General features: G+C 41.6%; 1 protein-coding gene across 5 annotated transcripts in view; it reads left to right on the top strand.

Moving 5' to 3' along the window:
- The first annotated feature begins 572 nt into the window (after window positions 1-572).
- usp48 (ubiquitin specific peptidase 48) overlaps window positions 573-26,728 on the top strand; it is a 29,518-nt gene continuing 3,362 nt past the window's right edge. Inside the window, exons 1-23 of one of the 5 annotated variants that reach the window (XM_034082852.2) lie at window positions 577-745; window positions 1,236-1,373; window positions 1,847-1,967; window positions 2,132-2,273; window positions 2,397-2,524; window positions 2,825-2,949; window positions 4,106-4,214; window positions 4,433-4,566; window positions 4,803-4,888; window positions 5,265-5,444; window positions 5,953-6,090; window positions 6,238-6,387; window positions 6,904-7,104; window positions 7,760-7,871; window positions 8,176-8,315; window positions 8,421-8,495; window positions 8,742-8,866; window positions 9,706-9,828; window positions 13,042-13,103; window positions 15,373-15,483; window positions 25,533-25,666; window positions 25,888-25,994; window positions 26,101-26,226. In XM_034082852.2, coding sequence (XP_033938743.1) covers window positions 1,240-1,373; window positions 1,847-1,967; window positions 2,132-2,273; window positions 2,397-2,524; window positions 2,825-2,949; window positions 4,106-4,214; window positions 4,433-4,566; window positions 4,803-4,888; window positions 5,265-5,444; window positions 5,953-6,090; window positions 6,238-6,387; window positions 6,904-7,104; window positions 7,760-7,871; window positions 8,176-8,315; window positions 8,421-8,495; window positions 8,742-8,866; window positions 9,706-9,828; window positions 13,042-13,103; window positions 15,373-15,483; window positions 25,533-25,666; window positions 25,888-25,994; window positions 26,101-26,226 — 2,763 coding nt within the window. In that variant the 5' untranslated portion in view covers window positions 577-745; window positions 1,236-1,239. The other 4 variants (XM_034082854.2, XM_034082856.2, XM_034082853.2 and 1 more) reach the window with 4 other exon arrangements.

The raw sequence follows: 26,728 nt of genomic DNA, 5'->3' as shown, positions 1-26,728 counted from the left end.
AAATTGAGCATTACAACTTTTTTTTTCAACCAACTATTTATGTTAACATAAGAAACTGTAAAATCTCAATATTTACCATATCAGAACTTTTTCAACCAACTATTCATTATAAATGTAAAGACAGGGGGAACAGTATCATGGTCTTTGTCACTCCGACTCTCCATACTTTGGCGGAAGTACGTCAGTGGCAGCCATGATAAGTGTCGTTCCAATTCTCTAGTCTAGATGATAGGAAAGGAGGTTTCAAACTTCCTTTATGACCTCCTTTAGCTTAGGGTTAGAGAACTGCAAACAAAAAGACATGTTAAAACAAAGAAAAAAGACTTATAGTTTACATGATTACACAAATGATTTGTGTGCAACTAATAGTTTTATTTTTTTAATTATATTTATTTTGCTTGACTGAGTTTGTTTTTCTCTTAAACTCTTAGTTTTGCTTGATTCTGAGAAAATCTTGTTTTATCTTTATGAAACTAAACTAATCCCATACAACCATGGGTGTATTATCGAACAGGAAGGTGTCCTCTGAAGGCTCCGCGTGTTTCCGCTCCTCAGACAGTACACTTCCTCCCTCCAGTCACAACAAAGAGACGTCACCTACGTCACTTGTTGACGTCTTGTTGATTTTGAGCGGAGACTTTATTTATTTATTAATTGACGCAAGGGCGCTAAATCTAAAATAAACCGTGAATAAAATGTGAAAATACATTAAATATTTTTGGTGAAGCAGCTGCACGCATGAAAGGTTCGATACTTGTTGACTTTACACAATAAACTCGTTACGTTAGCGTCAGATAGCGTTAAATCGAAAATTCTGGGGAAATGACTTGCTAACACTGCCGGTCGGGCTAGCTACATTTTTGTTCTAGCAAGATAGCTAACGTTAGCACAAGGGTAGTCCCTACTCCTGGCGTTACCCTACAACTACCTTCGTCGTCATTTGTTATTTCAGTGCTATATTTATTGATGCGATGTCTGGAGTAAAATGCAAACTTTTAAAGTTTAATTTGATAGTATGGTAAGAAGTGAGCTAATATTAGCTGGCTATGTTAAGTAGCATCACACAGCTAACGGAAGGTTGCTTCGTAAGAACCAAGCTATGACCTGTAAGAACTCGCTTAGCCTTTTAGCCGGCTATGTTAGCATTTATTAAATAGTTTGGCTAACCTTAAACCATTAGCTGGGTTGCTTTCTTTCGAATCATACATAACTGTGTGGTTAACGTTACATTTTAGGATTATGGCGCCCCGTTTACAGTTGGAGAAAGCGGCTTGGCGTTGGGTGGAATCGGTGAAGCCAGAAGATATCAGGCAGGAGCACATCGAGCTAGCATATCGCGTCAGTCTCCTGGCCTGCAAGAGAGGAACCTGCAGGTAATGTTACGATATTAAAACATGTTTAACCGAAGAATGTCTGTTGTGCTAGCAATATGCCAGGAAACAATTCCGGTATTAGTTGTTTAATTACATTTTAAACTTGGAGGCCAGATTGTCAGAATGATGCTAATGTTCATAATTTGTATGATTTCCGTGCTTGTGGAGCCCTGTTAAGCGAGTATGAAAGGTCATGGGGATATTCATTTAGGCATACCACAAAATAGCACGAGTTAATCAACACGATGGTAAGCAGTGAGCACTAGTTTGTGCAGTTGAAATGTTACTCATTTTATCTTGATCTGTGCTCTCATTTGTTTATAAAAAAACTAACTTCAATGGGAGTATAACTTTGATGACAGACTAAACTAAACTTCAAGATTTGAAGAAGTATTTCCCCAACTCATAAGAGTTAGTTACATCTCAGCAGAAATGGAAACAGTAAGGTGGATAACCCTGAGTTGCTCTTTCAGGAGGAATTGCAAAGGGAATCCCAACTGTCTTGTGGGTATTGGTGAACAGGCGTGGCTTGGGGATATTGATGAAAATGCTTTCCACAATATCGATGACCCAAATTCAGAGCGTCGCGATAAGGTATTTATTTAATCAGCCACACATTTTGCAAAACTTTTTCTCATCTGTGTTATTTTTTCAGATCCCTCACTTTTAGTCAGGTCCTGAGAAATGATCAAAAGGCCAGAGATGGAAGATATCTAAATAAGCAGTTGATGCATCTCTCTGTCTCTGCCCCCTTCCAGAACACATTTGTTGGCCTGACCAACCTGGGTGCAACATGTTACGTCAACACATTCCTGCAAGTGTGGTTCCACAACCTTGAGCTGCGTAGGAGCCTCTACCAGTGCCACAATGCCAGAGCCCAGGAACACAATATTGAGTCTGGTGCGTTCACTTTTCTTGTGTATACTTTAAGAAGTGCATTCCCCTTCCAGTTATCAACACACAATGTCTACAAGCTGACACTTTGTACCTTTTTGTATATGATGAAAGCATTTCCTTTTTCAGATTACGAGCCTGAGTCTATATGTGAGCATCTGCAGTATCTGTTTGCACTGCTGCAGAACAGCAACAGGAAATACATTGACCCTTCAGGGCTGGTCAAAGCACTGGGCCTGGACACAGGACAGCAGCAGGTAAGTCCTTGGATGAAGCTGTCCGAAATGTTTCACAATGCTTTAGAAACTCAGGACTGATTTCACAGTTTGTTGGAAGATGTTTGTGGATATTTTGCCAGAGCCCAAAATGATGTCTTAAAATATGACCAACTGTCAAAAATGTGATTTCAGCTGTGCAACTTAACAATAAAAAAACCATTCATTTCAGGATTACAGAATGAACACACATAATTGGATTTCTGGCATGTTTATTAGTTTTATTATTATTGTTTTTGGGGACTTTTCACGGTGCATTAAGTCCAACCCCTTTCTTTTTAGGATGCCCAGGAGTTTTCAAAGCTTTTCTTGTCTGTATTAGAGGACACGCTGTCTAAGCAAAAGAACCCCAACCTGCAGAATGTCATCCAGCGGCAGTTCTCTGGACAGTTCTCCTACGTTACTGTGTAAGACCACTCGGCACTCTAATTTGACACCTTTGTATTTGAGTACAAATAGTGTTTCACAACTTGCATTTCATTAACTGTGTGACATTCAACTAAAGGCCTACGTTTGATTAATTATTGTTGGATTAGGACATTTTATATAGCACTTTTTCAACAAAGAATTTTGAGAAGGAAGCCAGCAGGTCCCTTTTTATAGTGCAAGATCAAATGAGAATAACAGCTTATTGTGACGGGGAGAGACCACACTTGCCACAGTCTGGAACAATGTGTTTGCCGTCACCTTCCATATTCACTGTGTTTGCACTGATGTCCCCACTGTATGACGATGACTTGTGGCTTCGCATATAATAGTAGGTGTCATCATCTGTTGCAGATGCAACACATGTGCTGGCTTTACATAAATGCTTAAAAAACATCACTTTGGTAGCCTTAGAAATAGTAAAGAAAATAAAGAAGAAGGTAAAGAGAAGCATGGTCGCCGACATCAACCAGCCTGTTCACACTGGATCTGATCTCCAGCCAAAGTGTTGGCGTATGGTCTTTCTGTACTGCGAGGGACTCAAGCAAATAAAACGCTGATCATCTACTAAAAAGTATATATGATATGATTGATACAATTATGATCAACAACAACATGTATCCCTGCTTGCCAATGCTTTTGACTCCTCCCACCCACAAATGATCACAGTCATTGTTCAGTTAAGAGCAGATGTTTGAAATGAACCTCCATGTCACTTTTATCAGATGAGGTGCAAGGCAAAGGTTACATTCATTCAAACAGCCATTCATTAAACCTCGTCTGTTATCGAGGCCTTGTTCTTGTTACGGCGCTAGATACAAGTGACTTCATACCACTTGTTCATAATGCTGGCTTTAATAAGGAGAATGCTTTTATAAGAGTCATCATTGGGATTGGGACAATAATGATGAAAAAGGCAGAAAGTGGTTTTGTAGGTTGACTATGCTTTGATAAGAAGAATAGGACTGATTAGATATTGAGCCAAAGGAAAGTGAGTTGAGGACCGGCACCATATTGAATTGGACTCATTCAAATTGCATTAGAAAAGTCATAGTTGGTGTTTTGAATACAAATGCATTTGCCAAAACAAAAATACATGTTCTATCCTGTGCTGGAATCTGTCCTTTTGTTTCTCAGCTGTAACGAGTGTGGACGATCATCTGCTCTGCCGTCCCGATTCTACGAGCTGGAGCTGAACATCCAGGGCCATAAGAATCTCACAGAGTGTGTCACAGAGTTCCTGAAGGTAGCTTTCATTCCCGACATTCAGACCTCGATGCCAACTGCATTGGATGTTTGTATTCATTTCCCAGGAGATCCTTTGAATCCAAACAAAAGCAAATGTCTTACTCAGCATTCATTTAAGAATGTCATGTAGTTGAGAATGAGATATAAGACGAGTTGAAATGCTTTGGTCAGTGAAATGTAAAACACAGATTGTTGCTGAGCCTCTACACTTTGCAGGAGGAGAAGCTGGATGGAGACAACCGCTACTTCTGTGAGAGCTGTCAGAGTAAACAGAACGCAACTCGAAGGATCCGACTGCACAGCATTCCTCCAACCCTCAACCTGCAGCTCATGCGCTTCGTCTTTGATAGGTCAGCCATTGTAGTTCTGATGAAGAAGCACTTGATCAATTCCTCACATGTTTGCGGAATTGCTGTTTTCCCTATGTTGTTCATCATTAACCATTCATAGGTTTGGAATGCAAACAGGCAGCCCTCTGTTTCTGTCAAGTCCCCGCAGACTGAGCTACTGCCTCCTCACTGCCGTCAGTGTCTGTGTTGTACTGGTATGAGGGGAAAGGTCAACTAAAGCATGTTGTCTTCCCTAGACTAACAGGCCACAAGAAGAAGCTCAACACCTTCATCAGTTTTCCTGAGCAGCTGGACATGGGGCCTTTCTTGGAAGGAAAAGAAGGTACTAGCATTACGACACACTCATTCTGCACTTTCCCTAAATACTGACGTGTCAGTTCTACAGAAGAAACTAAATACATGTATTTTATATTCAAAAGACTGAGACCATGTCCTTTGCATTCAAAGAAACAAGAGGGACATTTTCAATAGTCTACAGGGGGACATGTTCCACAATGTCAAAGCAGGGTAGCTCTATGTGGGGATGCATTGCTGTCACTGCTCTACTCCAATATACAGTATATCAGTATTTAAATTGCAATACTTGCTGACTGCATTACATCTTCTCCCCAAGCAGCAGCAGCAGCAGACATTTCTATGTCTCTTTGAAAATGAAGTGTGTTGATTTGTGTACGTCTTCGGACGGACTGTTCTTCCAGACCAGAAGTGTGTTTACGAACTGAGTGCGGTGCTGATCCATCGGGGCATCAGTGCCTACTCTGGCCACTACATCGCCCATGTGAAGGACGCCAGCACCGGCGACTGGTACAAGTTCAATGACGAGGAAATTGAGAAGATGGAAGGCAAGAAGCTGCAGCTTGGCATTGAGGAAGACATTGGTGAGTATTACTAAACACACGCTGTACGGTTCTACCTTGGTGGCATTCTTAGCTGGTGTAGCTGTGTTAGGTTCTAGCAGTCCTTCTGTTATCCAGTGCAAGGTGCACGTTGCATAACATTCCTTACTGTTAAAAAACATCATACTGAAAACCAGGTGAGATAAAACGATGCAGCACGATGTTTACTTGTATAAAAGCAGTCACTGAATACTGAATCAGCAATGTATATCTTTATTTTGAAGTTCAGTAGGTCAAAGCCACAGAGGTCGGATTCCCCTTTTTTAAAACAAATATCATATGACATGGTAAAGCTATGTTCCGATTAATAAAATGTATCAAATGTTTACGTTAAAAAGTGCATATCCCGCATGCCCTGGTCACCATGATGGGGCTTGGGTAAAAACAAAAATCACAATGCTCTTACCTTTTGTACCCACCTGATGGTCAGGTCTGCATCGATGCACCTTCTCAAAGCTGTTGCTCTTCCTCTTGGATCCTCTGTCCGCAGCTGAGACGGTGAAGTCCCAGACACGAAAGCCAAAGTGCAGCAAAGGCTACCACTGCTCCCGAAACGCCTACATGCTGGTTTATAAGGTCCAGGAGGAGGAGAAGTCTGATTCCTCCTGTACCAATGTCGAGGTGCCAGGTGAGAAGAAGAATGTGCACATTAGTTTGTTTATGAGAAACATGTCCTTACTTCTAGACACAAACAAAGATGGCAGCCAGAAAAAGAAGGTTATTATTATGGTCCACGTGACTTGGTCTGATGGTTTCTTTTCCCTCTCAATTGCAGCCTTCCTTCAGAGGTTGGTGGACCAAGACAACCATAAATTTGAGGAGTGGTGCACTGAGATGGCGGAAATGAGAAAACAGAGCGTGGATAAGGGCAAGGCCAAGCATGAGGAGGTGAAGGAGCTCTACGAGCTTTTACCCGCAAAAGACGGTCGGTAAAAACATTCCCTAATCACCCACAGAAACAGAAACACACACAAATGTACATGTTTGTTTTCAGTAAAGACAGGGTAACTAAGGGAAGGGCTGAATAATGGATGTAGATTGCTCTACTTGTGCAACACTAACCTGTAACACTGCAAGTACCACCTAAGAATACCTTTATTCGTACAGTACAGTACAGTACAGTACAGTACAGTACAGTACACCCCGATGAACCAATAGGATTAGGAATGTTTGCCCAAAGCAAAAACTGTGTCTTGGTTTTGTTTATTAAAATAATATCTACATTTTCCAGTGTCCGAGTAACGAAAGAAGTCAGGTGTTGATAAAAAACTAGTAGTTGTGTTACGATTTCAATATTTGTACATGTGTTTTTAAATATGGATATTTGAGGGATTGTTTACATCAAGACTGTTATCACAGCACGGCCCGGATGTATTCCATTACAACCAGAAGTCCTGTGTGTCTTTATGTTTGAAGTGTCTCTTTGCTCTTCCCCCCTCAGGCGAGTTATACGAGTTCATCCCAATGGACTGGTTGAAGAAGTGGCTCGAGGACTCCACTGCAACAAGAGACATCGACAACGCCAGCTTCCTTTGTTCTCACGGCAAACTGCACCCAGACAAGGTGGGGGACACCAAGAGGGTTTCCCTGCAAGCAGCCCAGGTCCTCTACGAGCGCTACAGCGGAGGGCCCAGGCTGGACGGTCAGTCAAACAGGCTGTGATCTTTTCTCAAATCATGAGAGTTTAGTGCTCTCAAATTCAATAGTTACACAGAAGTAGGTATCAATAATCACTATTCTAAAACTATGAACAATTCTGAAATTCTTCAAACTAAATATGTTGGCATGGAATCAACTTTGCGCAGCTCTAAACAACTTTATAGCAGTAGGAGGGCTGCTTAAGACTTGAAGAGTGAGCCTGAAGTATAGCACTTTGCATGTTTCCAAATGTTAAATACAACAGTCAGCTTGCACTTAAAGGTATTCCTGTAAGCCATACACGTTCAGACTGAACCTGGTGAGCACTATCTAAGCTTATCCAGTTTTCTTCTTTCTTTGTATCTATAAAAAATACAAGTGATAAACATTAGATGGATAGTTTTTGAAAGAACAGCCACAGCAAACTAAAGGGGCTAGCTGAGAAACAGGCTTGTTGATCTTGATTGATCGCAGCCTTACCGGCATCGCTGACGAATCATTAACGTCACTCGTCGTCTCACGAAAGCAAAGCAGGGCTTGATTTTGCTTTCCGGTATTCCTGTCATGTTTAGTAAACACTTTGTTCTGAAAGCATATCATCCTGAAACCCCAATGTTTGTCTTCTACCTGTTCACGCATCCTAATCTGTGTGTGTTCAGCGTCCTCCATGTGCAGAGAGTGTGTTAGCCAGCGGTGCAGAGTGCTGCGCCTTAAGAACCAGCTCAATGAAGACTACAAGGAAATCACCAACCTGGTCAAACGCACGCTCAGGTAAACACTCGAGGAAAGAGGTGGTGGTGCAGTGGGTCAAGTTTAGATACAAATGTATTTGAATTGTCATGAACTTGAACTATAAACTCCAGCAGCAGTATACCTTCCTCTGGCACACACACTTATTGTGCAAGCCAAAAGGAACATCATGTAAAGAAGACTTTATTGTTATGTATTCCCTTTCTGAAAAGAGCTAAAGAAAGCTATTTCAGAACCAGTGCAGTTCCTTCATAAGATGGAACCCTCAAAGAGCCATCCAGAGTTGCATATCTAAATGAACGGTGTGTGTGTGGATGTGTGTCAGTGGTGAGGGCTACTGGACGGGCAAAGCCTCTCTGCGTAGCTGGAGGCAGTTGGCATTAGAGCAGCTGGACGAAGACGAACAGGAAACCAAACACAGCAATGGCCAGACCAACGGACAGGGACCACACAGCAACAGCAAAGGTGAGACACATGAATGCCACTTTGTTTCTGTCTTGAAATACAATCGGCCTTGGAAAGGTTTGTCAGAAAACATATCAATAACAGTAATGTATTGTTTGATTGTAGAGTTTGGCTCAGAGCTCTCAGAGGGCAACGAGGATGACATGAAGACTTTCAATGAAGACATTGTCTGCACTCACGGTACCAGCTTCCAGAATGATCTTAATGAAATACTTTAACAATGACCTTCAATTCTGTTGTCTGTTACACACTGCTCCCGGGCGCTGTACGATAGGCGCCCACTGCTCCTGGTACGAGGATGGGTTCAAAGCTGTGTGCTGTGTGCTCTGCATGTGTGACCTTTGAAGAGGGCTTCATCCTCCAATTCTATCTATTCTATATAACAACCTCCAATCGTTGGTTCCTAATTGTGTATTCCTGCTGTAGGGGGTCTGAGTATTTTGGAGACAGAACGGAAGCTGGTGTCCTCTGAAGTTTGGGCCAAGCTAAGGGAATACTTCCCCAAAGCCCCGGAATTCACCCAAAACCAAGAGCCGTGCCAGCTGTGCCTGGTGAGTGAACTGACACCCAGTGCTATGCACACTGATTCCTCACCTGCACCCTTACACGTTTACTTTCTCAAAGTGTTTTCTCTGAGCCTAGCGGTTGCAGGTGTGAAGATGGAACTTTATAGAACAACTGCTAAACTATATGGACATTTCAGTCATCCATCTTTAATTATTCAGAGTAATGGTGTTTGTCAATTGCTGCTGTTGTATGTTCGTTGATCCAGTTATCAATCAGACAACGTTTTGCAAGGGAGATGGCTTTGCTATATGTGTAACATCACTAAGATTAGTTTGACATGCTTCATGTTGTCCTCACATCAACAATCTGGACCAGCATCAGAAAGTTAGGAGAAGACAAGCTGATAGATTTACATTTTGAAGGAAGTGTACCTTAGCTACGAAGGCCATGTGCGTAGGCTCTGTTAAAGCCCTGTAACCTAAATGTTGAACTCAAAATCAGCCCAAATAAAGACTGTAGATATTCATACAAAAACACTGTTCTCTTAATCTTCAAATCAGGTCAAGCTGATTTGATATATCACCTTTCATACACAAAGGTAACTCAAAGTGCTTCACATTTGGAAGCCAAATCCAAAATGTGGGTCTTGAGATTGCTCTTAAGAGTATGCACGCTCCCTGCCAACCTCAGCTCTTCTGTGAGGCTGTTCCACAATCGTGCGCAATAATACAAAGAAGCCTCACCGAAGGTCTTTGTTTTGGCTTTGAATATGATTAAAAGGATAAATAGCCAGGCTAGAGCTTTTTGAAGTATTTTCAAATCTTAAGAGAGTGAAACATTGGGTTAGTTGTAAAAACAAAGCTTTTCCTTCTTGTGTGTCCAGACTCTAGAGCAGGAAGAAAAGGACAACGAGGCGGTAAGTAAGATGATGGCCACGGACCAGAAGAACCAGCTGCTCAACCTCTTCAATGAGAAGAACCGGCCAATCCTCAACAAGTGGCCTGAGGTAGACACACCGCCAAGCACCTCTTCACACAATACACTTATTGAAAAGAGGACACATGTCTATAAACAGGGATGTAAATTTGTCACCTTTCGGCGAAATTCGCCGTTTTGAATCCAAAATAGGTCGTGTGTGTGATTCATGTAGATCTGCAATAAAAATATTGTTGGGGTATGGGGGGGGGTCTGGGACCCGGAGTAATCTGCAGCCGCGAAGATGGTCTAGCTTCAGCAGCTACATTACCTACGGGTGCATTCGTTAATATTAACTGTGTGGTCCGGAGTCACTGTGGCACAGACTGGACCGCTGGTGAACAGCTGTTAGAACGGGCCGTTCAGGTGTTCAGAGCAGAGCTCCCTGTCGGAGCGCAGCGTGATGTGCACTGAGAAGTGTTTCTGTCGCAATATTATCGTTGAGCTGGCTAGCTAGCATACATTGTCACTATCTGCTAACGTTAGCTTTAGCCTTCGTTTTCCAATAGTTTCTTTCATAGGCTATAAACAGAGGTGGTATAAGTATAGATCTTGTACTTGAGTAACAGTAGAAGTACTCAGATCTTGTACTTGAGTAACAGTAGAAGTACTCAGATCTTGTACTTGATTAAAAGTAGAAGTACTCAGATCTTGTTCTTGAGTAAAAGTAGAAGTACTCAGATCTTGTACTTGAGTAAAAGTAGAAGTACTCAGATCTTGTTCTTGAGTAAAAGTAGAAGTACTCAGATCTTGTACTTGAGTAAAAGTAGAAGTACTCAGATCTTGTACTTGAGTAAAAGTAGAAGTACTCAGATCTTGTACTTGATTAAAAGTAGAAGTACTCAGATCTTGTTCTTGAGTAAAAATAGAAGTACTCAGATCTTGTACTTGAGTAAAAGTAGAAGTACTCAGATCTTGTTCTTGAGTAAAAGTAGAAGTACTCAGATCTTGTACTTGAGTAAAAGTAGAAGTACTCAGATCTTGTTCTTGAGTAAAAGTAGAAGTACTCAGATCTTGTACTTGATTAAAAGTAGAAGTACTCAGATCTTGTTCTTGAGTAAAAGTAGAAGTACTCAGATCTTGTACTTGATTAAAAGTAGAAGTACTCAGATCTTGTTCTTGAGTAAAAGTAGAAGCACTCAGATCTTGTACTAGAGTAAAAGTAGAAGCACTCAGATCTTGTACTAGAGTAAAAGTAGAAGTACTCAGATCTTGTACTTGAGTAAAAGTAGAAGTACTCAGATCTTGTACTAGAGTAAAAGTAGAAGTACTCAGATCTTGTACTTGAGTAAAAGTAGAAGTACTCAGGTCTTGTACTTGAGTAAAAGTGGAAGTACTCAGATCTTGTTCTTGAGTCAAAGTAGAAGTACTCAGATCTTGTACTTGAGTAAAAGTAGAAGTACTCAGATCGTGTACTTGAGTCAAAGTAGAAGTACCAGAGTGTAGGAATACTCTGTTAGTAAAAGTCCTGCATTCAAAATGTTGCTCAAGTGAAAGTAGAAAAGTATTCTCATCAAAATATAGTGAAAGTAGCGACAGTAAAAGTAGTCGTTGTGCAGATTGGTCCATTTCAGAATAATATATATGATATGTTTTATAATGATTGATCATGAAAGTGTTCTCAAAGCTGGTGAAGGAGCAGCTAGTCTGAAGTACTTTGTAGACTGCAGGGTAGCTGGTGAAGGAGCAGCTAGTCTGAAGTACTTTGTAGGCTGCAGGGTAGCTGGTGGATTTACTCCAGGTGGAACTAAAGTCTGATTCAACACTTGGTTATATTTCACATCATTCATCCACATCTGTGAAGTAACTAAAGGGATTAAATACATGTAGTGGAGGAAAAGTACACCATTTACCTCTGAACTGTAGAGGAGAAGAAGAACAAAGTAGCAAAACATTGAAATACTTAAATAAAGTACAAGTATCTCAAAATTGTACCCAAGTATAGTACTTGAGTTTATGAACTTAGTTACTTTACACCAGTGGCTATAAAGATAGAAAGACTAAGCCTTGCATGCCTTGAGGCATGACAATACATTTTCAAAATGCTCAACAGTGCTGCCAGAATTATAAACTGACTGCTACACAACTAAAATAAATGCTTTTATATATTTCTATTAGATGTGACTCTTTGGCGTTTCTGTTCTTACTAACTGCTGCTTTAGTTGTTCTGACTGCTAACATCCTGTTATTCCTCATTTTAAAGCCGATATTCCGTGGGGTCGGGGGCTCGGATCCTTGTCACCTTTTCCATACCTGATGACTTTGCATCCCTGTATAAAGAATAGAGCAATAGAGGCTCAATGGGCAGGACATGTTAGACTAAGGGTGCGTTCACACCTGCCTTGTATAGTCCGGTTGAATCGAACCCTGGTGCGTTTAGCCGCTTGGTGCGGTTCGTTTGGGTCGGTGTGAACGCAGTCCGAGACCTCTGAAGTGAACTAAACAACCGGACTCTGGTCCGCTAAAATAGGTGGTCTCGGAGCGCTTGCTAGTGAACTCTGGAGCGGTTCATTGCTGGTGTGAACGCAGTCCGCACCAAAACATAGGAAGCGCAGTATTTACGTGTCACAAGAACGCGGATGTCTTAAAAATCTTTACCGAAAGAGTCTTCCGCTAAAGATTTTGAAGACATCCGCGGTTGTTTAGTTAAAGAGTAAAGCAGAATTAAGTGTTGAACAGTGTCGTGTAAAGTAAAAATTCTCCGTCAGCTACATAAAAGTAAGAACACCTGTCGTCGATGAAACGCCCCTCCTCTGCAGAACGTCTCTCATTATGTTATAATGTTTTTTAACGGACGTTGTCTGATTATATAATCATATGCGCGGGCCGCTAGTGTCTGTTGATCTCCAGATTAACAGCAGCACGAGAATAACCTGCTGAAAGTGCCGATGCTCCATGGCGGAGGCTCCGGTAGAAATTGCCGGGATTTGCGTTTTCACCCCCTTAATGTCTGACCAATGGTTGAACAGCATTTCCGAGCACATGACTTGTGTTTAAAGTGTATAGTCCGTTTGAGTTTTGCCCGTGTGAACGCAAACCGAACCTTCTGAAAAATGAAACAATGTAACAAACTGTGGTCCGGTGCGCACCAGAGAGCGGACTATGAGGTGTGAATGCACCCTAAGACACATATTTATAGTGCAGCATGAATTGCCCTTTAATATCATCGTGACAATCCAGCAAATGTCATGATACACTATGATTCAGGTGAATACAGCAACTGCTCTCTTGTTTGTCTCTCTAGGACACCGATGTACTTTACATAGTCCCGCTGTTTTTTGTGGAGGAATGGAGAAAATTCATAAGGTATGTTTGTTTGCAGAAATGAATGAAATAGTCAAGTCAAGTTCATTTATAAACGATTTTTGGTCGAGCCAAAGTGCTGTACATATAATAAAAATAGCCTACAGTAGAGACACTTTACAGCAAATACAACAGCACAGATTGTTCAGAATATCAGTATGAGAAAAACGACACCCTCTGTCCTTAGACCCTCTGTCCTCAGACCCTCACATCGTACAAGGAAACACTTCCAGAGAAAACCCCCAGTTTAAGGGGAAAATGGGAGAAACCTCAGGGAGAGCAACAGAGGAGGGATCCCTCTCCCAGGACGGACAGACGTGCAATAGATGCCGTGTGTAAATTGAAGAGATAATACATTTTACAGCATATAGACCGAATGTTAGGAAATGCATGTGTCCGTAATAAGAAGATGAATCCACGAGGATGTCAGCTACAATCCTGTGGGAGCCTTCAGGGAAGCAGCATGAGGAGACCCAAGGCAGGGCCGCAGACAGTACTCGAGTTGAGGGGGGATGAGGGGGGATGGCATCCCCCCTGAAATAAAAACGGTCAAAATCATCCCCATTCTAAAACTGCCATTCCCCCTTTCCATCCCTTATGTAATTGTATCAATGAACGTGGCACTGGTATTACTGCTATTTCAACATTAATTTTGCGCATTTTGAGTAAAATACTGTGGGCGAGGACATTTTTACCAAGTCACTGACGCTATACTATGCGAGTGCCCTAGAGAGCGCCGTGATGCGCCTGTTTGATCGATGCCAGAAGCGCAGGTAACGGTCATCACAATGGCCAAGCGACCAGGAGGACAACGCGATCTGAGGGACTTCATATTTAAAAATACTAAAAATAACATTTCAGGTACGTCAAGAGTCAGTAATCTTAGTCATTACTCACTACTTTAGTCACCAAAGGTGGAATCTATGGACATAAGCAGCAATAACAACTTAGTTTGGAGTTATACGTTTTCTCTCGTGTTAGCTAGCTGGTAAGACTCACAACTGTTGATGAAATGATACCACCAGCACCAGAAGAGCTGAAGCCCCTCCTTCGAGCAGTGAACACTCTTTCATCTCCACAGCTGAGTGTGAACGTGGGTTTAGTCAGATGAACATTTTAACCACAACTAGAAGCTCCCTAGAGGTAAAAAGCATATCAGCCTTGCTTTTCATCAAGTGTGTTGGCCCTCCACTGAACAAGTTCAGACCAGAGGTATATGTCAAGACTTGGCTTCAAAGCCATTGCTTAGCTAACAATCCAAAAGCAAGAGCCAGAAAAATTGAGACCAAAAAGCATGATTATGAAAATCTTTGGAAACTTCTATGAGATGGGGGAGAGTGGAGTAGGCACTCGGCAGCCATTGACAACATTGGTCCTATTTTGTATTATCTGTATAATCTTTTAATATATTTTCATATTTTGTAAACAATTTCAATTTGCACTTAATGCCCTGTTAAAAAAAAGTAACATTGGGAATGTTAACAACATATTTGTATTTGAACTGCAATAAAATGATTTATTTATTATTTTTCTAATTTTGTTCCTCACATTTTTTATGAAGTGTTTATTTAACAGGAGTATCTGAACATCCATAACATGCATGTTGTTTTAGGAGTATAATAATTATCTTTATGCTGGTTGGTCTCCCACCCTCGGCGGGTTATCGGCACAAATTATGTCCCCATATGATCAAATCCACCATCCCCCCTGATATTTTATTACAACTTGAGTACTGACCGCAGAGACAGGTTCAGCCACGACCCGAAGTCCACCACTTAATCCAGAACTCACGATAGAGGATCCAGGACACAGGACCACAGCAAGAGGATCAGCCTCGACTCCGGATCCCGGCGTAGAGATAGATACAAAACAAGAAGAAAGATTTGGCTGGGTTAATCGGAACAAGAGAACACACAGACACAGACAGAGAGGGAGAAGGTCATTGGATCAAAGTTATTCTTGATGACCCTCTAGAAAGATCTCATGAACCTCCTACTCAATCTATCAAGACCCGAGCAGTGAGTGCGTTTGTAATCACAACAAGAATGAATGACTGCATTCAGGAACAGCTTCATCCTTCCATAACACGAGTTTCTAAAAGCAGAAGTTTACGAGTTGTCTGTTTTTAGTAATGACTTGAACCAATTTACTTAGTTTGCATTTAGATTGTCCCTTTCATTTCTGATTTGGCCAGTCACTTATGTTGAATATGTGTAATTGCAAGTTGAGTTTTGAAGTGGTTATTTGTCTCCTCTGTGTGTGTGTTTTGTAGGAGGCCCACTAAGTCCTCTCCAGTGTCTAATGTAGGCAACACTCTGCTGCTCTGTCCTCACGGAGGCTTCATGTTCACCTACGACTCCCTCATCACCGGAGATGCACAACAGTGAGTTCTGCTTATTCAACTTAAGAGAATTAGCTTTTCAACTTCCAACCAAACCAGATAACCCGTGTTTCCATGACAATCATACCTCTGACAAGGACATAGAATACAACTGGAAGAACAATTCAACTTCAGAGGTGGGGAGGGTGCTCATATATTGTACTTAAGTAGAAGTACCAGAGTGTAGGAATACTCTGTTAGAAGTCAAATCCCTGCAAACCAAATGTTACTCAAGTAAAAGTAGTCGTTGTGCAGATTGGTCCATTTCAGAATAAAATATCTGATATGTTTTATAAAGATTGATCATGAAAGTGTTCTCAAAGCTGGTGAAGGTGCAGCTAGTCTGAAGTACTTTGTAGACTGCAGGGTAGCTGGTGGATTTACTCCAGGTGGAACTAAAGTCTGATTCAACACTTGGTTAGATTTCACATCATTCATCCAGATCTGAGAAGTAACTAAAGGGATTAAATACATGTAGTGGAGGAAAAGTACACCATGTACCTCTGAACTGTAGTGAGTAGAAGAACAAAGCAGCAAACAATTGAAATACTCAATTAGTACTTCAAAATTGTACTTGATTACAGTACTTGAGCAAATCTACTTAGTTACTTTACATCACTGCAGTCCATCAAGATGAACTTGTATTAATCCAGGTTTCACTCTGGTGTTATTTTATAGTTATACACATAAGCCCAAAATATATACACACACACACACACACACACACACACACACACACACACACACACACACACACACACACACACACACACACACACACACACACACACACACACACACACACACACACACACACACAGGTAGCATAGACATGCACTAATGAAGAGACAGAAATGTCTCAGTGTTCCGGCGACCCTTGGATTCCCTACAGGCTGAGCTCCTGCCGCCCCGGCACTCATACTGATAATAAGGGCTGTAGCCCATAGTCATACACTTGAGTAACATCATTTCATATTTTGGGATGCTGTATATATTGTGAAGCACTCGGCCTTTATTCAAATGTTTAAATGCAAAGGTTTGTGGTAGTCATTGGCTTAGATGGCACATTGTATTATTAGTATGATGCTGGATGTTACAGGGACTGTGATTAATGAATGGATATATTTGTATCTGTGTATAATTGTGAAGTGATGTATCAGCGTGATGAAGCCATATCTAGGAGCTTATATTATTTAATAGTTATCCATTTATTTTATTGTTCTTTTTTGCTTATAGTAAATCTTCCTTTTAATTCTTATTTAAGTTTATCAAATAAGTTGTACTATGCCTCTGTTTTTGTAAAGGCAGCCTTTGGGCACCGGGGGAGGAAACAGGTGGTAGTGAGCGGCGCACCCGGTAGGCTTATGGTTTTTTACCATCGGGTAAGAAGGAAGAGAAAGGCTTGATGTGTGTATAATAAATCGCACTGAAACGACTTTTGCTCGGATCTTGATTCTTTCCCATGCGTAAGATTAGCTGACGGGTGCCTCAGCAGCACTTTGCTTTGATTTATATTTCTTTCTTATATTTTTATGATTTTGGCCGCTACAAAGTAAAAAACCCGCCTCATGAATGGATACTATTTTTTTGGAAACCGCTGCAAAGAGGGATACAAGGATTTCCTTATTGAAACTTCCGTGAGTCGTGTGGAAAAGAGGACAGACGCCGGCCTCGTTTTGGAAATGTTTGTACGCAAGGCAGTGCGCGTGGGACTCGTGAGTAAACAAGAGGAAAAAATGAATGAGTCATGCTTGTTGTGATTTAATCAATGGATGCATACGCAAATGAAGATATGAGCCAAACGTGTCAAATGTTATGGATGGAATGATTAAACGCTTCATCAAAGAAATAAGGACGTCTGTGCAAGCCAGTCTTACGCACGCTGCGGAGAGCAGCGTTATGGATTAACGCAGACGCAATCTGATCAAAGGGATTGAATACAATCAAAAGCAACTCAAGTAAAAATGACTGAACCTAAAACTGCCATGGAGGCAGAGCTCTTTTAAAATCCCTCACGGCCACACGCAGAGGAAACTTGGAGTGTGCACAAGAAAACTAAATGAAACTAAAGCCCTGCTCACTGACGGTGGAAATGTTGATGAAGTTGATGATTGCATGGATATGTTTAAAACTGCTATGGATGAATTCAATAAAGTGCATAATGCTCTCCAACAACTCTTATCTGAAGAGGAAAAGGACATTGATGTAACAGACTGGTATGAACCCAGAATGATGAACTTTAATTACTTTGCAAAGGAAGCTAAAGCATGGAGAAGAGAACGTTACACAGCTACAAGTTGATCCACTTGACAGTATCTCCAATGCCTCCAGAAGGACGACAACATCAAGGACCTCATCTGCTGCCAAGTTAGCATCAGCAGAAAGGGCAGCTCTGGAGGCTAAGTCTGCTGCTTTAAAGGACATGCATGCACTGCGACTGGAGGAAACAATTCTCAAATCAAAAATGGAACAGGTGGAGATGGAATCACAGATTGCAGCAGCAGATGCCAACATGAGGGTACTTCTCAGCCCAAATGAGGATGATCATCTTGGGGATGCTATGAACGCTTATTTAGATGAAGGTAAACTGGACAAGGTGGAGCAAACGTATACAGACACTTCTGTCTTGGAATGTATTGAAGTAGCTGCTGTACCTACAACTCCACTACATAGAACAATTGTGGATTTCCATAAAAGATCTCGTCAAGCAAATGGTGCATCAAGCCCACAACTGGAAAATCCTGCAATCAATATTTTTACTCAGGAAAACCTCAACCCACTGGCACAGAGACAGAAGGACATAGCTGATCTCATGATAATGCAACACAATCTATCCCTGCTACCTGAGAGAGAGGTGCCTGTGTTTAATGGTATTGATCACCATATCAACCTTTCATGCATGCATTCAGACACCTAATGGAAGAGAAAACTAGTAACTGCCAGGACAGGCTCTACTTTCTTGAACAGTTTACATCAGGTCAAGCCAGAGATCTGGTCCGTAGCTGTCTTCACATGGATGCACAAAGAAGATATTCAGGGGCCATGTAACTTTTAAAGAGACATTATGGAAATGAAATGAAAATTGCAAATGCTTACCTGGATAAGGCACTCAACTGGACAGCTATCAAGCCAGATGATGGAACATCTCTTCATGCCTACTCACTATACCTAAGAGAATGCCTTAACGCCATGCAGGACTTGGAGTACATGGATGAGCTAGACGTCACATCAACGTTAAGACTAATTGTATCCAAGCTACCATATAAGCTCAGGGAAAGATGGCGCACAACAGCGTATGAAGAATTTCAAAAGGAAAACATCAGAGCTAGATTCAAACATCTGGTCGAATTTACCGAAAAGCATTCTGACATATTCAGGGTTCTTACACCTTTTCCAAAGTCAAATTCATGCACTTTTAAAGCATTTTCAAGGTGCATTTTCCAGCTTTTCAAGCATCTCACAGCTGTTGTAAATTACATATTTATATACACATACTCAAATGATTATTTCCCTACCTCACATTAAATCAGATGTTCTTTATGCTATAAACAACCACATGTGTGTTTCGTGATAGCATTCTACACGAGGATGAAAAATTAAAGAAAAGAAAACTAAGTTTAATATTTCAAAATTAGTGATCTGTACGTAGACTGGGCCTCCCATATAACCTGGCTGAGCCGATATACAACAATCAGCCAAATAACTTTTCAATACATTATTGATTACTATTGTTGAGGTACTTTTAGGTTGGCAGTGAACATAAGTCAGAGGTAGATGGTGTACTTTTACTCCACTACATGTATTTAATCCCTTTAGTTACTTTACAGATCTGGATGAATGATGTGAAATATAATCAAGTGTTAATCAGACTTTAGTTCCACCTGGAGTAAATCCACAAGCTACCCTGCAGTCTACAAAGCCATTCAGACTAGCTGCACCTTCACCAGCTTTGAGAACACTTTCATGATCAATCATTATAAAACATATCATATTATTCTGAAATGGACCAATCTGCACAACGACTACTTTTACTGTCGCTACTTTCACTATATTGTGATGATAATACTTTTCTACTTTCACTTGAGGAACATTTTGAATGCAGGACTTTGACTGTAACAGAGTATTCCTACACTCTGGTACTTCTACTTTTACTCAAGTACAAGATCTGAGTACTTATAATTTCTCTACAAGATCTGAGTACTTCTACTTTTACTCAAGTACAAGATCTGAGTACTTCTACTTTTACTACAAGATCTGAGTACTTCTACTTTTACTCAAGTACAATATCTGAGTACTTATTCCACCTCTGGTAGCGTATTAGTCTGATTGTAGCCATAAAATCACGCAGAGCTGCGTAAAAATAGACTCACAATGGTAACAAGTGGAAAATAATATTTACAAATGTGTACAATGATTTTAGGTAATGTTGACTACTCAAGACACCTGACTTATACATCTTCAAAGGAAGACTGTGTTCATTCTACAATTACATGGGATTAAAGCAAAATGTAGTTTTACTATAATACTTCAATTTTATATAAAAGACAGTTTGTTTGAATCTGTTTTCAAATAAACAAAGTCTTGGCTTTCAGAATATTAAACTTGTTTCGGCAAATTCAGATGATAAATACAACTTTGAAGCTTCGGCATAATTACAAGCAGAGAACGGACTAATGTACCGTCACAGCAAGCATAACAACAGCCGGTGTTTCTTGTGAGTGTTTCCCCGGTACACAAACGCAGAAATACACAAACACACTCGCAAGCTTTCCCCAGACGAAAATGTGTCTTCGGGTCAATGTGACTGATTTCGATAGAGCAAGTCACATTTGGTTTAGGCACGAAACATACTACCAGTAGAAATACATTGCTTTCAAAATCGCTCTGGGTCGAATCAATAGATTATATTTCGTGACTATAACACGAAATGCAGTGAGTGCTTCATCCTCTGAACACCACAGGATGGGGACTGTAACGCACATAACATAGGTACGCTCCTCTGAAATGATTGTCCCCTGCAATTATGACTATCCCTCATCGAGTTCGCTATTCAGCTCGCTAACGTTAGCTTAAACCAGGGGTGGGGAACCTTTTTCCTCAAGGGCCATTTCAATTTTTACAATATCCTCAGAGGGCTGTACAAATGATTGACCTCTGCTTAAAAAAACTAAAATCACCGCCCATTCATTTCATTCTGTGCAAATAAAAAGCAACCTCTTAATCCAGATATCTCACCATGACTCGCGTATGCATGCACGTGCACGGTGTGGCGTGACCACCAAAACAGAAAGATATGGACACAAGATGTGTGCAAATGTATTTAGTTGTGAACATGATTTAAGTGGGGGGGGGGCGACCTAACCTCCTCTAGGGGGGTCCAGGGGCATGCTCCCCCGGGAAGATAAGTTAAAAGCATCAATCTGGTGCACTTTGAGAGCAAAATTAGGAGATCTATGGATACATCTCTCAACACCCATATGAAACAGAACTGGAAGCAGATTTATTTTTCTTTATGAATATTTGACAAATCACTCCCCTTTCAAACTGTATTCTTCTTTATTAATAACAACTTTTTTTTTTACTGTCATATAGTATTTTATGTAGTTTACTTTATTCTCTTATTTTTTTATAATGATCATATAAAGATGTGCCTTTACGTCACTGGTTGTAGAAAAAGCGTCTTATATTCGTTAGCATAGCTAGCTAACCAGATGCTAATAACAACAAAGTTAATGACTGTATGATCAGTATGACAGATGAACAGATCGCCACTGGGCTTTCAACTAAAGACACAGCCACGCAGAAACTGCGGCATGTGTACGGCTCCTTATGGGTACCGCAATTTCTGAAGTGCTGGAGTGGCGTTCTGGTGCTCTCCGTCAAAACTGCACCCCTGTAAGTCGAGACATATACCACGTGATGACAGACACGTTAGGCTCGTGTTGTGTTCAAGGACCCTGACCTTGGCCAGGAAAAACAGGCACTCGCTTGTTTAATTTTTTTGCGGTCTAGATTTCTTACATTTTTTTTCTTTTTTGCGTGTGTTTATAAATTACCTCGAGGGCCGTATCAAATTGTCTCCGGGCCGTATGCCGGAGGTTCCCCACCCCTGGCTTAAACAAATGTAACATGCAACGTTAGCCTAATATAAAATGCTCTACTACGGCGTACCTTTCATGTGGCTCGTCAGCGCAGACTCTCGCATCCTTATATTTGCAAACTTTGCAGGAGGCTACTCGTGAGCTTGACCCTCGTCTTAGCCATGTATTTGTCTTCTGCTAGCCAACGCTCGTTGAAACTGCAACCTCCTGGCACACAGTCATCTATCACTCTCATCAGAATGCCCAGGTCACACGTAACACAAACACTTGCAGGTCGCGCGCATAGCGCGGGAAGGCCGCAGCGGATCTGTTTTATGTAGAAGCGAATCAATTATTTTCTTTTAATCTAAAAAGCGAACTATTCAGTCAGACAGCAATTTATTGTAAAAGTAAAGCATTTACAAGTTCAAGCACCATTCCCAAAATGCAAGCATTTCCCAACCTTGAAAACACCACGTCATTTTTCAAGGATTTCAAGCACCCGTACGAACCCTGCATATTATTACACCCAGTGTTTGGAGAAATTAAAGACTCAAATCCCACTAAAAGGATAATGACCAACAATAGGACAACTGACCTCAGAACACCTAAAAGGAGCAGTAGCTTTGCCACGGCTGTCGCCGCAACTGAACATTATGACACCATGCTACAGGCATTTAAGGTGCAGCAACCCACCTACATCAAAGCTGCCCCTACAACCCTATGTAGTTTCTGTCAAGGCAGGCATGCAGTAGTGAACTGCTTAAAACTCAAAGCAGAGCCCCACGACCAAAAGGTTAATTATATAAAGACAAATGGTTACTGTTTTGGTTGCCTTAAGAAGGGTCACATGAGCAAAGACTGTACATTGAAGCTAAACTGTCTAACATGCCAAAGGAAACATCCAACACTGCTGCATATTGATGAATTAAATTCAAAACAAGTCACCCTGCAAAACAGTAGAACAGAACCAAAGCGAGCGTCCATCAACAGTGCGAAGGTATCAGCTGATCAGTCAACAGGGGCCGGTGAGGATTGTGCCCTTGCTATTGTTCCGGTGCAAGTTAAAGCAGCAAAAGGAAGCAAGTATATTCAAACCTACGCCTTTCTTGACCCGGGGAGCACGGCCACATTCTGTACTAAAAACCTAATGAACCAACTGAATACTAAAGGACAAAAGACTGAAATTCTACTCCGCACAATGGGACAAAAAAGGAATGCAGAAAGCTATGAAATCACAGGTCTGGAAATAGGAAACATAGATGGAAGACAATTTCTCAACTTGCCCAAAGTGTATACACAAACTAAGATTCCTGTCTCAAAGGAAAACCTTCTCACACACTCCGATCTTGAAAAATGGCCTCATCTCAGTCAGATCCAAATCAAGGAAATTGATGCAGACATTGAAATGCTGATAGGGATGAATGTTCCCAAAATCTTGGAACCCTGGGATATAATCCACAGTGAGGGTAATGGACCATATGCAGTGAAGACAATGTTTGGATGGGTGGTCAATGGGCCCCTCAAATCTCACACTGCTATGGATACTTCTGAAACAATGTCAGCAACCGTCAATAGAATTTCACTGGATAATTTGAGGGACCAGCTAGTCTCACAGTACAACCAGGATTTCCCTGAAAAGGAATATGAGGAAAAAAGAGAGATGTCATGTGAGGACAGGAAATTCATGGACTTGGCTGTAAGTTCAATAATCATCAAAAACGGACATTACAACATACCTCTTCCCTTCCGTGATAAGGACTTGGCCCTGCCTAACAATTACAACATGGCACTACATCGCACAACCAACCTTGCTGGGAAATTCAAGAGGGATTCAGTTTACGCTGAAGAATATAAAGCCTTCATGGAAAAGGTACTGGAAAAGGGCTATGCCGAAAAGGTTCCACAAGATCAACTTCAAAGATCAGACGGCAGGCTCTGGTACCTCCCGCATCATGGGGTTTACCATAAAAGAAAGAAGAAACTCAGCGTTTTATTTGACTGTTCATCTTCATTTAAAGGAAGGTCCCTTAATGCTGAACTCCTCCAAGGTCTGGACTTGATTAATCCCCTTCTAGGCGTCTTGCTTCGTTTCCGTCAGGAGAAAATTGCAATAATGGCTGACATTGAAGCAATGTACTACCAAGTACAAGTACAGGAAGACCACCGTGACTATCTCAGGTTTTTTGTGGTGGCCTCAAGGAGACATCAGCAAACGACTGGAGGTCTATCTATGAATTTGCATCTCTTTGGTGCAGTATCATCCCCAAGCATAGCCAGCTTTGCCTTGCAACAAGTGTCAAGAGACAATACCAGTAAATACAGCATGGAAGTACTGGAAACCATTCAGCGCAGCTTTTATGTGGATGATTGTCTCAAATCTGTGGCTTCGGCAACTCAAGCTATCGACCTTACCAAGAGAATAATAAAGGCTTGTGTTTTTTGTAGACGCATGCAAGCTAGAGTTGGAGAACAAAAAATGTCTGACCTACCTGAAGATCGTGTGGCTCCAGACCTTCCACCTTTCTCTCATGTATTGACTATTTCGGACCCATCGTGGTTAAAAGAGGTCGAGGCCAGGTGAAGCGTGGGGGGTAATATTCACCTGCCTTGTGAGTCGAGCTATTCATCTGGAGGTGGCGAGTACCTTGGATACTAACTCCTGCATCAACGCCATAAGGCGGTTTTCATGTCGAAGAGGACCAACTCTAACAATCAGAACAGATCGTGGGACCAACTTTGTAGGCGCTCAGAAAGAACTGGAGACTGCTCTAAACCAGTGTGATCACAAAAGGATCCAGGATTCCCTGCTCTCTGGGCAAGTCAGGTGGCTGTTCAATCCCCCATCAGGAGCACACTTTGGAGGAGTGTGGGAAAGACTGATCAGGCTGGTGAAAAAAGTACTCTTTTCAGTTCTTCAACATCAGGTTGAAATGCTACAAACTGCCTTTTGTGAAGTTGAATCTATTCTCAATGACAGACCAATCACAACTGTGTCAGCTGATCCTCAGCTGCCTGGACGCTGTGATCATGTTGCGCGCACTATCCGTGCTGACTTCTCGTACAATGTCCCACTGTCTGGCTGCCTGCATAAAGTCAAGTGCTCGGCGCAGTTGTCATTTAAACAGCTCCTTATATCTGTTAGCACAGCTAGCTAGCACCAGATGCTAACAACAACAATGCACGTAAGGTCTCTCTCTCGCTCGCTCGGGCCACACACACACACACCCTCCCGGTCCTCCCAATAGCCAGTCGGTGCCTGCCGGTGAGCGTGGAAGTGTGGTCTGCCACAAGCGGGCGGCAGGAGCGGGGCTGTCAGCATCAGCTTGTAGATGGTATTATTAACGCGTTAACTTGACAGCCCTAATATATGCATATTTGTAGATTTTGTATGATAAACAAAAATGTAATGAGATATTTTGCGTAGTTTAAAATATTTAAAGGTGTTACCGGGCTCCATAGAATGTTTTGTTGTAATTGATTTGCTATTGCATCACAATTAGGGGCCGGTATGATGAAGCCATATCTAGGAGCTTATATTATTTAATAGTTATCCATTTATTTTATTGTTCTTTTTTGCTTATAGTAAATCTTCCTTTTAATTCTTATTTAAGTTTATCAAATAAGTACTATGCCTCTGTTTTTGTAAAGGCAGCCTTTGGGCACCGGGGGAGGGGAGGCCTGCTTATTATAAATATGGGAAACAGGTGGTAGTGAGTGGCGCACCCGGTAGGCTTATGGTTTTTTACCATCGGGTAAGAAGGAAGAGAAAGGCTTGATGTGTGTATAATAAATCGCACTGAAACTACTTTTGCTCGGATCTTGATTCTTTCCCATGCGTAAGATTAGCTGACGGGTGCCTCAGCGGCACTTTGCTTTGATTTATATTTCTTTCTATATTTTTATGATTTTGGCCGCTACACAGCGACTGACTCTGCTGTGGTCTCATGTTGTGCTGTTTGTCCTGCACAGTGTAGCCCTGCTCTGGCCCAGCGAGTGGGAAGTGATCAGCCGGCTTTTCATTGTGGACCAGCCCATCTCCATCCACTGCTTCAAACAGACCACACCCAGTGGCGCCACCACCACGCAGTACACCACTCAGCCTGGTAAGGGTGCACAGTCCCAGGGGGAAAGGCTTCTCCTCCGTGTGCATGGCTCAGCTTTACAAAGTTTATTCTGATGCTTTTCTGTTCACTTTGACTGATACTCCAAATGTATTATTAAATAGCAAACACTCATTGCCTGTGGGAAAAAGTGTGCTTTGTGAATACCTTGCTCCTTTAGTGGGAGTGTTGCTTTAAACGCTTTGGCTCACGTTTGTGTTCAGATCTCTGTTGGGAGTGCAGAGAGAGCTTCCTGTTCCAGCAGCAGAGGGACCTCAGAGAGTACACCCAAGCAACCATCTACATCCGCAAAGTCATGGAGGACCAGAGGGTATGACAAAAGGACATTTTAGGACTTCCAAACAGTAACAATAGTTTTTTTTCACCTAATGTTTAGAATGTGATGCCCACAATCTTAATATTTGTCCTCTGCATAGATAATAAAGGAGGGTGCTCCGGAGCTGACTGCCAGCAGCTCTGAGGCAGAGGAGGAGAAGGAAGAGAAGGAGGAGAGGGAAGAGCCTCCAAAGGTGGATGGAGAGAGAGACTCAGACTTCAGCCAGGTGAGTCCATTACTCTGACTAGCAACAGCAACAGCAGTAAAAGTATATATATTCACATCAGAGCATTGATATAGCTCCAAACAACTGTTTTCATTGTAAAGATATAGTGTGCTGAAGTCTTGGCTGAGTTTTGTTTACGCAGCTCACACAGCGCTCACTGCTGATAACACAGTCCTGAGTTGTTAACAGTAGCGTCTTGTCCCCCCTCTGGTTCCCCTCGTAGCTGGTAGTAAGCACTGTTAGCTGCTAGTCTCCTGAATGCCATGTTGAAAGCCGTGTGGAGACTAACCCTCAATCCTAATCCTTATCTTTCAATGTGAAGGCTGATTAATAAATCAACAAGAAATAACAGTTGTCAGACAAGTCATCTATAAATCAAATGCTTGGCAAAAAGGGAAAACAAATCCAGTATCTCTGGCTGTAAAAGGGCAATACAAAATGAAATGATTTTATTCTTCCCAAATGCAATAATTGGAAGGCCAGCCTGCCAGTCTGCACTCTG

The sequence above is a fragment of the Pseudochaenichthys georgianus genome, chromosome 5 (genome assembly GCF_902827115.2).
Source record: "Pseudochaenichthys georgianus chromosome 5, fPseGeo1.2, whole genome shotgun sequence".
Taxonomy (NCBI): domain Eukaryota; kingdom Metazoa; phylum Chordata; class Actinopteri; order Perciformes; family Channichthyidae; genus Pseudochaenichthys; species Pseudochaenichthys georgianus.
The sequence above is the reverse complement of the archived record's forward strand: the minus strand, read 5'-3'. Positions and strand labels throughout refer to the sequence as shown.